Source organism: Gopherus flavomarginatus, chromosome 3, assembly GCF_025201925.1.
Source record: "Gopherus flavomarginatus isolate rGopFla2 chromosome 3, rGopFla2.mat.asm, whole genome shotgun sequence".
NCBI classification, from domain to species: domain Eukaryota; kingdom Metazoa; phylum Chordata; order Testudines; family Testudinidae; genus Gopherus; species Gopherus flavomarginatus.
Window position 1 is genome coordinate 162,331,699 of NC_066619.1, and position 16,868 is coordinate 162,348,566.

The window sequence follows — 16,868 nt, forward strand, 5'->3', positions numbered from 1 at the left end:
AATGTGTTCTGTTTTGTTTTTTCCGAAGAGATTTAAATGATTGCAAACTCCTATAACAACAGGATTCATGAAAGGGCAGAAACAAACACTGTTATCCACTCCCTAAAGGACAAACTGTACCATTTTATAATCTGCCCTCGTGTTGTCATCACACTAATTTAAGACTGAAAGTCCTGCAATGAGCTTTCAAAGTGATGTAATTAATAAAATCATCTGAAGGGAAAAACATACTAAGTTTCTACAGCAACTTGAGTAAACTAAACTATTTTCTTTAGCAGTTAACAGAACATTCAGGAATAAATGGAGCATTTAGAAGGCAGCAACCAGAAAAAGTAATTTACCTTATTACCATCATCTATACTTATTACAGAATTAACTGTTTTCCCACAACAACCTTATAATTTCATGATTCATCATGACTCTGGATACATTTATATCTGCTGCAGATATAATGTATGTTCCAGATGGGTACATTTCACCACACTGTAAATATTTCCATTGACATAGTAACTTAATGACGTGTTTTCCTTTGAGTTCACTTAGCTGATTGCAATATTTGAAATTCTTGCTTAAAAATGGATCTGTCCTGTTATAACAATCAGTTACTCTCAGTTCTTGAGGGCATGGGCTACTTACTCACTCATGTAGCTCCTAATACTACGAATAAACCATTAGGCATTCTGAAAAATAATGGTGGCATAAACCCAAGAGAGACAAGAAGACAGATGCGCGCTAGTGTAACCTAATGCATTTGAATTAACAGTCTCAACCTACAGTTCCACGGATAGTTCACTATTTTAATGACAACAATTTTCTTTTTGGTTGCCTGATGCAACTAGCTTCCAGCCTTTATGAAGCTGAGTTGGAAGTATAAATAGCAACAGAAAAAATGGGAAACAGTATGCTTCAGGGGTCAATATATTACCATTCCTTACAAATCTAAAGAAATCTCTACTGATCTTACTAGCCTGAAGTCATGATATACTGTTGATACTAGTAACATTAACAAAAACAAAATCTTACTAGACACTTTGGATATGATTTTTAGAAACCGTTCACAGCTACATTTTCTAGGAACAAATATTGTGGTTGCAAATAACTGGGATTGCAATTGATGCCACCTAGAGTTTAATTACATGACAATCAATAAATCAGGTAGGCTGATATTTACATGATTTATTTGTACCTGGCAAAACTGGAGCTGCAAAATAGGCGGCCAGGTTCTGATCCCTTTCAAAAAATCACGTCCTTTATTGAGCTGTTCATTTTAGGGATGGAAGATTACATAGGGGCAAGCAGCATATTTCAACACCATAGCTGAAATGCTGGTACTAGAGCCAGAATGGAAGTGACTGACATAGATGCAAATCTCTCTCATTCATGGTGCTTCATGGGTAAGACAACAACAAAGCAGAGGTAGCCATTTATGCTTATTTTAATTCTGCCTGGGGAATGATGAAAGTAATTATTGTTTTGGTTGCAGTAAGTGTACTAGGTGCTGTCTAAACAGAGAAAGTCGTGATTCTTATTCTGAAGTGTGTATGACAATGTGCTCAGCCATCTCAAAATGTTAGAAAGAAACAGAAACGTCTCGGAATCGAGTTCAGAAGTCTGTATTCTACTGACAGCCGGAAGTGGATCCAAATCTCTTTTGTGTTTGCTTTAAAGGGCTCTCTGACCCTCCCAGTAACAAACTACTAGAACTGTGAAACGTGGCACATCTTCCCAAAGCTCCAAGACACTATCCGTTCTGTGGCTAACCCCTGAATTATGCAAATCTCACTGCATCTGGGGAATCATTTGCAGCTTTGCATAAATGTAAAAACCTAAAGATTTTAGTGATTTAATTGAGGGGAAAATAATACTACCCGACAGGACCCCTCTGTTAGTTCATCTGGCATTAAATTCCATTTATTTTACTCAACCCTTGACATGTTTCATGTGCTGCAGAGTTGAATACTGGAAATGCATTAACTGTATTATAAAGATTGGCAGGTGGAAGCTAGAGGTTTTTGCAGTTGAAGCCCCCAAATCAGTTTTTTTTTTTTTAAGACCTGGGAAGGTCTGGGAAGCCATTCTAGTTTGTGGAATGAGCACATCAGCTGGATGTCAATATGATCAGCAGTTAATATGCTGACAAACAGACTGGCATCATTACATTTCAAGGTCAACACTGAAATGAATGGGAACAGTTTACATGCCTCTGAGAGCTACTGTTTCAGGGTGTATGCAGACCCAGACAGACATCATTTACATTGGTTACATTCAGTTCCAGTTTGGAAAGGTTTCCTTTCGCAATCGTAAGTGCTAGAAACCTTTTTTTTTTTTTTAAATGAAAGTTTAGATTCTGGAGCATGGCTCTACATGCCTGCATCCAGGGTCCAGTGCAAACCAAAAACTGTATCAGGAACAACCAATGCCTATTCAATTATCTCAACTTGCAAGCTCCTCATATCTTCTTCAAAATTCTTATACTTGTGGTGGTGTGGGTGGGTGGAAGGGTAAGTAAAAGTCTTTCACTTTTAGTCAATGAGTTGTTTGTTACAAAAGGTATGTTTTAAGCTCCCCTAAGCAACAGGCTTACAAAGCACAAGGAATGTAAAACTACCGTGAAGGAATGCAACATTTTCTTGACCTTGTAATTCCTATATAATGCGATCTCAGGGTTAATGCTGCACTTTTCTTATTAAATTTTAAGTTATTTATAAGGATAAGTTCATTTTGAAACCATAATTTAATATTCCAGATTTTTTAAAATAAAATGAAACAAAACAAAACTAGTTTGAAATCCAAGGGTCAGCTCTTAGAAAGTTACTGTCCATACCATGCAGCAGTTTGGAGACAGCAGCCTCTGCAGACCCCTGTGTCCTCTCCCACACAGAATGGAGAGGTAGGGGAAAGGCATGGTTGAAGCCTGGGCTCTATCCTCAAGCCCCCATAAATGTGCTAGCCAGCCCAGCTGAGCTGATGTGGAGTTATCTGTACCTGGTGCAGGGCTGTCACAGATTGTTTTCCTCCCTGGAGCCCAGGGGAACTGGGGACTAGACTGTATTTCTAGTCACAGAGTGAACTCTGGTCAAGTTGAAAGCTTGTGGCAAAGCTACAAAGTGAGTCTTAAGTCATTGCCACCTCCCTCAGTGAAAACACGGCCTGCATAACCTCTGTAGCAACATGCCATGACAGGGCCATGCTGAGCCCAATGATTCATCATTTTCAGACAATCACTTCCAGTTCTCTCTACCCTTCCTGCTTCTCGAGAGTACCACTGCTGGAAATCAAAGGGTCTAACAACATCAACAAAACAGCAGCAACTATTTTTAAACAGCGCAAAGAGATGGGTTTAAAAATATCAGCTGCAATACCCCTCTCAACCTCCAACCCATCACGTGGAATACAGACAGCCCTTGTCCACAATAGTTTTTTCTTTTCCCCATCCCTGTTATAAATTAAACTAATGGAGATATCCTATCTCTTAGAACTGGAAGGGACCTTGAAAGGTCATTGAGTCCAGCCCCCTGCCTTCACTAGCAGGACCAAGTACTGATTTTGCCCCAGATCCCTAAGTGGTCCCCTCAAGGACTGAACTCATAACCCTGGGTTTAGCAGGCCAGTGGTCAAATGACTGAGATATCCCTCCCCCCACTGCAAGTATCTACAGGGGCGCTGGTGCAGATAAGTCTTCAGTGGCATTTTAACTGCTGTGCTGTCTAGACCTGCTGAGAGTGTTAAATGAACTAGTGATTAAAATGCTGGCAGCCCTAGTAACACTGGCACTCCTTTTATGGCACTTACCGGCACAGCTGCACTCGTAGTATTGCAACTTTAAGGGAAAAAAAAGTCTTGTGCAGGCACAACCACAGGGAAAGAAATGTGGTGTAAAAAGATGGCATGAATGCTTTTCAGGTCATAACTCCAATTAAACCATATCTAGCTGGCTTCTCAGGGTACATTTCTTAGAATAGTTACAGAGTCACTGGCAAGAAGCCAGGGTGAAAAATGATTAGCATAGGGCAGAAACAGACCCCTTCTAAATAAGCAATTCCCTCCCTCAAGTCACCATCCCCAAGAGAGAAAGGGAGGAAAAAATGAATTTGCATCAGACAGCGTCATGAAAATTTATCCACCAAGATTAGGAAACCACAATGGGAAGTCATATATAAAAGATCAAAATTATTTCAGAAAAAAACAGGAGACACAAAGTTAATCTCAGTACACGGTGAACTAATCAGTCACATGCCCTGCTCACTAGGATCTTTATGGAACTCAATGTCAAACTGCTGACTTCAGTGACTTTTGTTTTTTTGATAAGTAAGGGTTACAGGGAAAGGAACAGATGTTTTAAGCCTCATTGTTCAATTATATCCAGGAGAAAAACAAAGCAAACTTCATTTTGGAGGTCAGGACGCTGCCTCAGAGTTACAACATTTCATTTGAAGCATTTACCTTCCTGACCGGCTAGTTCTATAAAATTAAACTTTTTTGTTTGTTTTGCCCAGGATCATCTCAAAAATATGAAGATACCAACCTGTGAGCGCCTGAAAAACACACCGTCGTTTTCATTTTCTTTGCTATTTAAAAAAAAAGAAAAAGGAAAAACAAAAATAAACCAGACTGTCTCACAGTGAAAGCAAACAAACTTTTGTACCCTCCACTTTTTATGCTTTGGCTACCATTGCCAATAACATCTCTTTTAAAAGGATTGTAGTGTGTTTGCTATTGCTTGTAAATACAGCAATATGTAATATTCAGTGTCACGGCACTCTAAGCTGCTACCCCATCCATTTTGCTTCCTCTTAGAAGCTATTTTTGGAAAATATAATAGAATTAAATTCTTCTGCCCTTAATCCAAACCAATTCACATCTCCCAACAACACCCACACTCACAAATACAGCGATGGAGTAAAATTCTCCTTACTCAAGCAAAGTTGAGTGATTGGGCTCTATGAGGGAGGAAAATGAAGTGCAGAAAAGGGGGCTGGGATCCCCAAACTTGGGGCTAGGGAGCTCGGCTAAAGTGCATCTGTTGCCATTCTGCAGCAGTTGTTGGGGGTGGGGGGAGTGGGATTTGGAGTTTACAGTACCCATGAAAACACGGATCCTGGGGCCCTTTTCCTGGGCCTACCCGTCTTCCTACCCTCCATGCTATTCTATGTGGCATGGGGGCCGAGCCCTTTTTGGTATACAAGAGGGGACCAAGGCCTTCCTGCAGAGCCTCTCTCCTCTCTATACAAGTCCAATGTGGGGCTGTGGTGATGAAGCCCCTCTGCAGCAAACTGAAAGTCACCCCCTCATGGACTAATAAGGGTCTGTCTGTACAGCAGATGGGAGCATGCCTGCCAGCACAGAGAGACAGAACACTAAAAGGAGCAGCACAGCCACAGTAACAGGGGTGGCTCAGGCTAGTGCCCGAGTACACACCCACCCATGTGGTGGCTAGCCCGAGCTGCTGCCCATTACCTACGCCACAGCGCTATTTTCAGCAAGCTAGCTTGAGCAGAACTAGCAAGCGTCCGTCTGCTTGCCCTGGGAAGCACGCACCCAGCTGCAGTGTGGACGTACCCTAAGAAGCAACAATCACATCACACAGAGCCACGGAGAGCAAAACGTAAGTTATAAAAGTCACCTTTCGTCAGACAAAACCTCCATGTCATCAGGTCCTGCTCTGGCTATTGGCCTTGAGGAGCTAAAGCTTTCCATACTCTGTAACACAGCAAATATTAAGACAATAAGTTAGATAAAAGGAATAATCATACTGGAGGCCATTACAACACTATATCCAAACCAAATACTACATAGAACTAGGGGACAGTCACGGGTCTTTTATACAATTACAATTTAAAAACCATGCTTTACTATCAATTTCCTGCACTAAAAACAACAGTGTGGCACTAAAACAAGTGCCCGTCACCAGAAGCCCTTAAAGTGTTTCACAAAGAGCAGTTTGTGACGCTAGGAGTCTTGTCCCCATTTAACAGACTGGGAAAAAGAACAAGAGAAGGGCAAATCTCTTAACAAGCTGTGGAAGAGCTGGTAACAAAATCCAAGACATCTGCCACCAGCCAATCCTATGCTTTACTCACTAAATCACATTCATATCAAGGATTTTAAGGTAAAAGCAACCAAAGTAATAGAGTTGCCTCAAAACACATTTTAATGACACAGTTTGTGTTTGTCTCAGGAAGGATCATGAAGTGCCTCTTCTTGAAAGAGGAAGAGACTAAGGATGAAAAATGATTACTATATACATGGAGGTTACATAACTACAACAACATGAGTACAGGACAATCAATTACACAATCTTGATTTGAGGTTTGCTCTGGTCACCAGCTATAAGGAATATTAATGATGTCACTCATCTCAAGTTTGAAAAACTATGAAAAGAATCTGAACTTTGATCTATCCTGGTTCGCTTGTGTAAAAAGGCTTATAAATGACGTGTGTCAGTTTTACAGACATGATTTCATTAGACACTGGTTATCCCAGCCACTGACCATAAGGTTGTTTGTGTCTCTTACAGTCTCCATGCTGAATTCTAAATGGAGCACCAAAAAAAACAGACAAAAAATGGGTGCACAAAAAGACCTACATTTGGACACACAGCACATACTGAGTAATGACATACGCAAACAGCTAATTAGGAACACAAGATACAAATGTCAGATTTTACAAGTGTAACTGATGTGAAAATCTAATCCTTAAATTTTTTTTTAACCTTTCATCACTCAAGGTCAAGTCACATACTCTAACTTGTAAGCAACTCATGTAGTTTACTTTCTTTCTGCTCAATATATCTCACCTCTACAGTGCCTATAAAAACAGATAAATGAGAGGGACTGGGAAAGCAGACATATGTGAGCAAGTCTTGTACACACTTGAGTGTCTGCTTATTGAAAATTATTTTCCTACTGAGTTTTTTTCAAACTGGAAGCATGTTTCAAAATCGCCTCTAGTGTCTTACTAGATAAGTTGAATATGACCATTTCATGCATGCAAATATAATTTTTCAGTTCTTATGTTTGGATATGTCTCCTTCCAGAAAGGCAGCCTTCAGTGGTTTTTGAACAGAAGAAAAAGCTCTCTGCCAGTGCATCAGAGTGCAGTTCCTGAACAAGACTACGTGAGAACAGAATTCCCACAGCACTCAGAGACATTCATGATGCGGAACTCCCTTCTCTTTAAAATCCAAGCAGATGTGTTCTTTTGGCTAAACGACTCCATCAGCACAGTCTAGTTATGCTTCAGCATTGCCTTAGGAGCCTCTTCTGATCTCATTTTTATGCCTGGTCATCTTGAATTTTAGCAGTTTAAATAAAAACGGGGCATAACAAGTTTTAATGTTTATTATTTGGTTTTGCTTAGGAGGGTTAATTGAAGAGGATTTCTCTTTGAGTGTCCCTTCACACTCTGGGTCAGATGCTACTGAGCAGATAAGACAAGAGTTCCCACATAATTCCTTACTAACCATTTCAAGCTTCACTGATGAGGTGGGAAGAGTTAAGAGAAAATGGGAAAGAGGATGTCGCCTGAGTGCTCCTGGGGCAGAAACTGTCTCTTAGGGCTTTTCTATGGAGTAAAGTTATATTGGGATAAGCTAAGGAAGGAACTTAAACCTGTACAGTAATACCAGTGTAGTATAACCACTCATGTGGACACCCTAATTCTGGTATAAGAGTGCCTTTTTCGGTTTACTTTACATCATTTGGAAAAGGGTTTATGGTAAACTGAAAAAAAGTCACTCATATACCCGAATAAGAGTATCCATGTGGGAGGTTATACTGATATATCTATCCATCTATAATGATATAACTGGACAACAGTGTTTAGACAAGGCCTTACTATGTATCTATACTTCACCAAGAACAATAGGGACTTCTTCCTGGCTGGGTCTCTGGGTAATACTGCAATACAAATAGGAAATAAATCACATTCATAATAGAGAGTTCAGTCGCCATGCCAGCTCAAGCTGCATCTTAGGGTCCCACAGGAGCAGTAACTTACGAGTATATGTGCATGCTTTGTGTATGATGGCAGATGCAGATCTCCTATCTATTTTCCAAGCAATTTACTGGGTGATGTCCTGTTGGCAGAGGCTGCCTCTCTACAGCTGCATCCTATACTATGTGTATTTTGTGCATTCTGACTTGTGCTTTCTTTAAACTATCACAGAAATATTCCTCCTGTTTCCATTTGACCGTTCCACAGAGATATACTTTCAGCCACACCACACAAGGTGACAATGTGCGTGGCCATGTCTCATAGGTGTGCTCCAGGTAGGATCTGTGCAGCCAGTGTACGAATCCCAACCTCCAGCAGATCCACAGTTCAGAGAAGGGCCACAGAAGGGAAATGTATAAGAGACAGAGAAGCTATAGGCAATGCAATTTGATGGCCCTTCATTTGAGAGCGGTTAGAGCAGTGGTCACCAACTGGTTGATCGCGATTGACTGGGCAATCCTAGAGGTTTTTTTTTTTTTTGGGTGTCTGGGAAGTGGGCGGGCAAAGCCCGCCCACTGCTAAAGGATCCCCCCCCAGCCTAAGGGGAGGACCCACAGGACCACAGAACCCACTGAGTTCGGGGGACAACTAATAGAAGAACAGGGACAGGAGTGAGGTCAAAGGGTCATAAGAAGGGAGCCTGACGGGGACACCGAGCAGAGAACCCCGGACAGCGCCCACTGCTCCTCGAAGGCGTCAAGGGAGCCAGTAGACGCCGCCCAGAGGAACTCCGCCCGGATGCGTGAACGGACCATGGATCGGAAACAAGCCCCACAGTCGCCGGGGTCTCCATCGGCCAACCTCCTCTCCCTGGTCGCGTGGATGGCCTTTTTTGCCAGGGCGAGGAGGAAGTTGACCAGGAGGTCCCGGGACTTCGTGGGGCCACGGATAGGGAGTGCGTAGAGAAGGAGGTGAGGGGAAAAGTGCAGCCAGAAACATAAAAGGATGTTAATGAGGAGCCGGTGTAGGGGCTGCAACCGGGCGCACTCTAAGTAAACGTGCGCCAGGGTCTCCCTCACGCCGCAGAAGGGGCAGGTGTCCGGGACAGGGGTAAACCGCGCCAAGTACACGCCCGTGCTCACGGCCCCATGAAGGAGCCGCCAACTAAGTGAGTGAGGGTGGAGGAGAGCAAGCAACCGGGGGGGGGGCCTAGAGTGAGTAGGGTGGGGCCTCGGGGAAGGGGCAGGGTAAATCCTGGGTTGCACTTAGATTCAAAAAGTGATCTTGGGCGTAAAAAGGTTGGAGACCACTGGGTTAGAGACTCCCCAACCCCTCAACCCCAAGGTATTCAGTCAAGTAGGTATTTTGGCAGTCTTTCCTTCTTGAAGGCCACATTCTGGGCCAGATTCTCATTTACTCTTCACTCTGGCAGAGTGAAGGGGCCTGAATGGGGACATCAGTGTAATGTCCTCCCACTTTCAGGCCCCTTTATACTGCCAGAGTGGTATTAAGGGGCCTTAGTGTAAAAGCAAATCAGGCTCTCCATGGCACTTCAGTGGAAGTTGCACATGTGTATCCAGAGCCAGGACATGGCCCCACGTCTGCAGAAACTAATTTGCTTTACGTTTATTTAAAAGAAAAGGAGAAATCTTTCCAATGTCTGTGGACGGTCACCGTACCACCCATTAACGCAGTAATGGGAAGCAGAAGACGAATCCCCACCAAAGAAAATCATGCAGTCTTCTCCAGTAAAGAGGAGGAAAGGAGGCAACTGCACATACTGTCCCACAGGGAAGCTACTGCATGTTCAGTACTTGCCGCCAGAGGGCAGTTAGCTCTACTCTGCCCAGTTACAATTGTACTTGCAATTCCAAAGTAAGTACAAGAGGGTCTTTTTTGGATGGGGGAGGCTCCTTTCCCACCTCCAGAACACCCACAAAAGAGCCACTTGCACTCTTGGCCCAAATGCTGAAATCTGTCTCATGCAGCAGCTCTAAGGGTGCAGAGATTAAATGTCTATTATATGCGATAGATTTAGCACAAAGCATATTCTAATACATGGAGCCTATGATTTCTCAGTTTCTTTCCTTAATGTTATCAATACCATTTCTATCTAACACACAAAAGGACTCAACTCATTCTCTCATTGGTATCTGTGTACATTTTAGACTGATAAATAACCACGGTTGTGTAACCTAAAACAAGTGTGCCAGAACACAATGTACTTTTTCAAAACAAACCTATCACATTTCACGGGCACTCACCTATAGGAGACTTTGGAACTCAACCAAGAACAACCAGAGAAAATACTCCACAGCTGGCAAAGCTTACTCTTTTCTCAGGGTATTGTAATGCTACCAATGGTGCTAAAAGTTTGGGATGTCCCAGGTACCATATGGCATTGCATGCCTGTCTTTATCAAGGGCCCAAGTTGAAAGACTCTGTAGGTTCTAACTGCTAACACAACATTTGGTACCTGTGTTGGCTATGGGGGAAGGAGATGTTGCATCAGCAATTTTTGTGGTTTGTCACTGTGAGCAAACTGTCTTCTACTGGGAAGGTCAAACAGGGATCACAAACATGCTGTGATTCAAAACAAAAACGCTGCGCAGTTTAAACCAGTGTCTTCTATAGGCTGTGGTACATTGCAAACTGGTGCATTTGCAGTAAGAAGGTGTGATGTATCTAGATTGATCACCTTTCATCCTAAAGGACTCCAAAGCATTTTGCAGAGTGCATGCATTGAGCACCACTGAAATGCAGCCACTGCTGGGAGGAAGGGCAACCACTGAACTGACCCACTCACAATGCCCCTGGCACTCATTACAAACACCACACTGATGAGCTACATTGTGATGGAAAACTATCGGACAGAATTTAAAAAAAAAGCCCCCTCCCTCCCCAAGCTGATGGTCCAACCTGCAAGGTGCTGAACAGTCTCAATCCTACTAAACTCTTGCAGAGTTGGGGACAAATTTCACTTCCTTACTCTATTTTTGAAACCATGTTGTTTTGCTTTATTAAAACCAAAAATAGCTATGTGTAGACTAAGAGGGTCAAAGTGTGAATTTGGCCCTTCTGTAACCACAATGCACTTGTTAAAAGTGTAGGGCCTGATTCTCCATGGCCCTAACCAGCCATTTACAGCTGTGCAAAGTGCAAGTGATTATATGTGTGTAAATGGTTACACAAGGTACAAGGCAGCGGAGAAGTGTGATGCTTGCTTGTGAGTGGGATGCTCTTTCCCAGCATGATACTGTCCCTCTCTGCAAGCGGTACAGCATGTTTGCTTACCACAGGGCCATCCTGGTTATCATTAAGCTCAGAAAGTTTAGTGCTGGATTTCTGCCGTTTTGGTTTATTCCTTTCTCCAATATACCCGGAGTTGTTTTCTTGTAATTTTTCTACTTCCTGAGGAGTCAGAATACAATCTTCAAGGTTTCCGAATCCAGAAGGAATGTTTTCTTTGTTGATGACCTCTCTGAGGAAGGAAAACAACACTGCAACAAAACTGTTTTTTAAAAACACAATCCTATTGCAATTATGCTACTGGCAGAGAAATGCATTATGCTAACTGGTGCAGTTCTAGATTTGTCTCTTAAACCCCATCTGCGTTTCATTCTATTGCAAGAAACACACACAGGCTGTGACATCCTAAATCCCAACAAGGAGTTAAAAACAGGTGCACTACATTGCATGAGAAAACATGGTGATCAACACCGTGGACCTGATCCAACTCCCACCAAAGTCAGTGGAAAGAATGGATCAGCCCCTGGATGTACTAATTATTTTTATAAGGTTATGAGAGTTAACTTTCCCAGAGACAAATGTTAGTTGCTAAAAAAAAAAAAAAAACACCAAACAACTTGTAATAATTTCCTGTATAAACTGAAAGCAGAATTTGGGCATGGCTCCCAAACCTACTGTAACTCATCCTTTTACCCAAGTTTGCAGGATAAGACTACATAAGGCATTTCCACTGCACACTCCTTTTCTTTTTTGGGGGGCAGGGGTGGGAGAGAGATCAGTAAGACAACGGGATGGGAATTAAAGTGCCTCATCAACAATAACTGTACTACTATGATAGAGAACTGTGTGATTTGTTGTGCTGCATGGAAATGTGTTAGCTTGCTTAAATGCTTCTTATTGGACGCTGCGATAAATTCCTGTTTGTCTAGTCAGAACTGTGTGTTTTCCAGAAATGTCATTTATTTCATCTTTGCCTCCTTGTTTAGGAGGGTGGAGATCTTCTCCTAGCTCCCTTTCCCTGCAGTCATTCTTCTGCAGGGCCACTCCTCTGCCCTCTTTAATAGGTTTTTTTTATTACGTGCAATAATAGAGACACTTTGAAAAATACAGACATCACTGTATTTCTTCTATTTGTATATTGATATGTATTTCCCTCCTCTCAACCTCTGTGCTCCCTTTGGCTAAAAGCACATCTATCCTGCCAGAGATGGAAGGCTGGAATGGAGGGTAACAGCTGTCAGCATCCACAGCAGTTTTGTACAAGAGAGGCACAAAGCTCAAGTTCTGCTTTCAGTAACACCAGTGAAGTTGCTCTACAGTGGCACTGGTGTAAATGAGAGAGGAGAATCTGGCCCCAAAGTGTTTTGCTAGTCCTCATGAGGGAGAAAGTATTCAGATTTTTTAAAAACGCTCTAGTTATTTTCTAGGTCACAAGTCAGTTCTATGTTTTGTTTCTGGAAAAGGTAGATGACAGAGGCTTTATCCAGAGATCTATACTTCTATCAGACTCATTTAACTTTGTGCAATTATTATTTTTAAACCACTGAGATGTGATTTATTGCATTTAGATGGTAGGTCATGTGTGTGCAAAATGTAAGCCTCTGCATATGTTTATGCCATAAATATTATCCCAGCTGTATGCCGCCACTGTATTGTGTAGCACCATGCGTCTTCTTTAGATCTGTGTCCACACAGCAAAAAGATAAAGCCAGCCAAAATGAAAAAGATCTCAAATGAAATTTTAAATTTTCACAATTTTCCATAACAGATCCCAGGACAATTTATGCCTATGAAACCACAGAAATGACAGGATTTCTCAGTGCCATTAAGTTAGGATTTTTGATTTGCTTAAAATTAATGTCTGGGGCTTTGGGGTCTATCCAGTACTGAAGAGTTAGCAGCTGAATGGACTAGAAAGCACTAACGGCAAATATACAATGCAATACAGAGGCTGTGCAGAAAAAACTGCAGTGCTATCTATGCCGCCAAACACGTACACTAGCACGCCTCTGATGTACTTACCTGAAAAGCCATCAGAAATGCTTTTACTGCAGTTACATATCTCTGCTATGTTAACATTCCATATTTACCTAAGTTGTGGCATATTCTCCATCACTGACCATTTTTAAATCAAGACTGGATGTTTTTCTAGAAGACGTACACTAGGGATTATTTTGGGGAAGTTCTATTGCCTGCGTTATACACAATGGTGAACACAATGATCCTTTCTGGCCTTGAAATCTATTAATCTATATTCCTGGATGTTAAGTAGTATGGATTACAATTTTTGAGCCTGAGTGCCTAAAGTGAGGCCCCCTAAATAAAAGTGCCTTGATTTTAAAAGATACTAAGGCCTGTAGTTCCAATAAGATTTGTTGGTGTTCAGCAACTCTGAAAATAAGGTAATTTTTATAAAAGCATCTATAACATGTATTTAAGAGCCTAACTTTAGGCCCTCAATTATGCGAACATTTATGCACATGATTAACTTTAATATGACAACTCATATGTTTAATGTTAAACAGACGTGTATATGTTTCCAAGATCAGGGCTTCAGCTTAAAAATGTTGGCCATAGTATACAGTTGTGCTCAGGTACTGCCCTACAAAAAAAAAAATCTTTCAATTTCCCCTCACACACCCATACTACACATTCTTGGGATTAAGTCTTCTATATATGTATTTTGAAACAGTTTAGACTGTGCAAACATCTTGCCCATTTAAAAATACTTTTTATTTGCTAAAAGTGGGGAAAGGTCACATTTTCCATTTCAGTAAAAAAAAATCCTTAGATCTCTGCGTGAATACCACCTCTATTCAGAATGCAATGGTGACACATCTGTAGTATATGCTGTATGTTATCAGTAGGAATACTATGTATGACAAATCCTTGAGAGGCATTTAAAAAAAGCTGTCTCAAAATACCGTTGATTTGTCTTATAACCATTTAGACAAAAATAGTTTATTTTTTATTAATAAAAGGGGCACATTCTTCTCTCAAATGCACATATGGAGCATTGCAAAATCTGAACAGAAGCTATCTTTCTACATGTGAAATTAGAATTTGGTCCAAATTTTGTATCTGTTTTGTTATACAAAAGCATTTGAAAGGGTTTTTTGTCCAGTATTAAGTTACAAATGCCCAAACTTATTTTTTCAGGAGTGTTACTGTTTCCAGATACATACAACTAAAACAAAAACTGAACACTACTTTTAGCCCACTCCGTTGTGAAATGACCACAAATCAAGGCCCTGGTTCTGCAGTTCACAGCTCCAAGCAAGTCAATGGAGCCCGGCACAGGTGCAGTAGTCACTCTGTATGCTCTCAGCTGCAGAACTGGGGCCAAGGCTTGTAATAACAGAACTACTGACAGTCTTGCCTATTTAATGGGTGTGATTATGATGCTATCAATTAAATATAATTTTTAAAGGACAAGAAATCATGAACATACACGTCTCTATTTCGTTGGCCTTCATCTTGTTCTTTGTGATGCCGCCTCCTCTGCCTGGTGGACACATTTGAAGAGGCTGACGATGTTCCTGATTCAGAGTCTTCTGAACTCTGCCCACCAGAGCCATGAGCATCAAAGAGATGCTGTTCCACTGCTGAGCGGATTGTCTTCTCTAAATATCTGTCAAGATGAAAAAATAAGGTCAATTAAACTTACAAACTTACCAGGAAACCTCTCCCTTTTTAAAAGTCACAATTTTTTAATAACTACAGTAGTGTTCAAAACATGCTAAGGATGGTACAGAAACATGGCAAGACATCAGCTAAATTGTTCAGATGTGGGTGACTAAAATGGGGCACCTAGAATAAAGTGATCCAATTTTCAGAAGCGCTGAGCACTCTCGGCTCCCATTACCATCAACGGCTGTTATGGCCGCTCAATAGTTCTGTAAATGAATCCATTTTTACGAAGATGCCTAACTGGAGCCCCCCGAATTAACAGACCCCAGCATGAAGAGCTTTAATTTGAAATGAGAATTTAAGATTCAAGTGATTAGACAATCCATACTAAGATAACAGGGTCTATGGTTCTTTAGTGTGTGTTTTTAAATTCACTCCCATTTCTGGAGTGGGGGGGGGAACTGCGGGTGGTGGCGGAAAGAGGGATACAGCCCGGGCAAAACAAGAATCACCTCATGCTGGGACTCACGACAAACAAACCCAAGGTAGGGAGGTTGCTTTAGGTTTGGATAGCTGGAGCACGCAAATATGTGCAAACGGTCCTGCATCATCCCTTCTCTCACCTGCTCTTCATGTACTGACCCACACAGGGGGTGGAGTGGTGTGTACGGGTGGGGAACACCACTTCTCACAGCTCCCTAGAGCACTAGCAGAATGCTCCTGTTGCACCTCCACTTCCGATGGTGCAGTGCACTCCCCTCACTGCACCTGACCAGCACTGTTGGCCTGGATAATGTGAGGCTGGGGCTATATGCCTCCTCTTTAACTTGCCTCCGTTCTTTTGGGATGATTGACTCCCAGAGGAGCTAGGAGGGAGCAGTCCCTTGTGACAGAGTGCACAGACTGCAACTGTGATTGGCCCCTGTGAAAGGCTGCCAGAAGGAAAGGCTCTTTGAAGTAAGGACCTTAAGTGACCTATAGATAAAAGGCCATGAACGTGTGTAGCAAGTTCTTTAATAAGTGTATGTTAAGGGCATGCTACTGAAAGCGGGGTTAGACAGGTTATCAGAGTGAATGCTATTCAGATTTACATTCATCATGCATCTCCACCATCACTGACTAAGGGGGAGATTTTCAAAGGCACAAAGGGCACTGAAATGGGACCTGGGCACCCAACTGTTCATTGTGCCTTTGCCCATCTCCTCCTAAATACACCGAAGTCATTCTAACATTTGCACATTTTTCAACAGAAATCATGCCAATGCCAATAATCAATTCAAAGAAGGTCCATTTTCATTTCGGTAATATTCTTTTAGCTATAATTGCTGCTCTGAAAAGTATCTTTTTATGTGAACTGGTTATTCACTGTATTTTTTTCACATGGCCAGCTATAAAACTCAAAGAATCCACTCTTATTTAAACTAGATTATGGCATTCAATACCCTCCTCGTTTGTTCACAAGACGAGAGCAGTCAGATAGAACGTCTGGATGGTACAACCTGTCTGTGTAACAAAACAAAGCCAGTAGGTCAAATCTGACAATGCCCAGCAGCCTTACAGTGCCCAGGTGAAACTATATTCTATAAGAAATGATAGCATCTATGAGAATGAGTAGTGACTACCTTCTCACAAGTATGTGAACCACACAGTAGGGCAACTCATCATAAACTTTACTCAGTTATATATATAAAAAAATTCCCAAATCTGATCTCATGCTGTTTTAACACTGCTGCAACTTCACTGATTTCAATGGAACGACTCCTGTTTGATTCTGGTGTGAGATTGGAATCAGAACTACTGTGAGCAACAGAGCTTTTATTCACTTCAGTACAGTGATGGAGTCACTGCAGTGACACTGGAGATAAGGTTGCGAGACTGTTTCCGTTGTAAACCTAACTGAATCTTCCCATTCTCACTTTGCGGAAAAAAAAGTTCCTTTTTCCTTGAAATTTCTTCAGCTTATTTTTAGGACAGAGGAGGGTTTGGAGGTAAAGACTGAGATAAATCAAACATTTTTGATACATGACAGTTTGAAAAAAAGGAATTTCTCTCCC

General features: G+C 41.7%; 1 protein-coding gene across 12 annotated transcripts in view; it reads right to left on the reverse strand.

Annotated features, from left to right (window-relative positions):
* The window catches only part of FAM13A (family with sequence similarity 13 member A), a 234,699-nt gene that overhangs the window by 39,697 nt on the left and 178,134 nt on the right, over nt 1-16,868 (reverse strand). For all 12 annotated transcript variants that reach the window (XM_050943999.1, XM_050943998.1, XM_050943995.1 and 9 more), the window contains 4 exons: nt 14,636-14,815; nt 11,230-11,416; nt 5,624-5,700; nt 4,526-4,568 (listed from right to left, as the gene is read on the reverse strand). In XM_050943999.1, the coding sequence (XP_050799956.1) occupies nt 4,526-4,568; nt 5,624-5,700; nt 11,230-11,416; nt 14,636-14,815 (487 nt within the window). The remainder of the gene's footprint in view (nt 1-4,525; nt 4,569-5,623; nt 5,701-11,229; nt 11,417-14,635; nt 14,816-16,868) is intronic.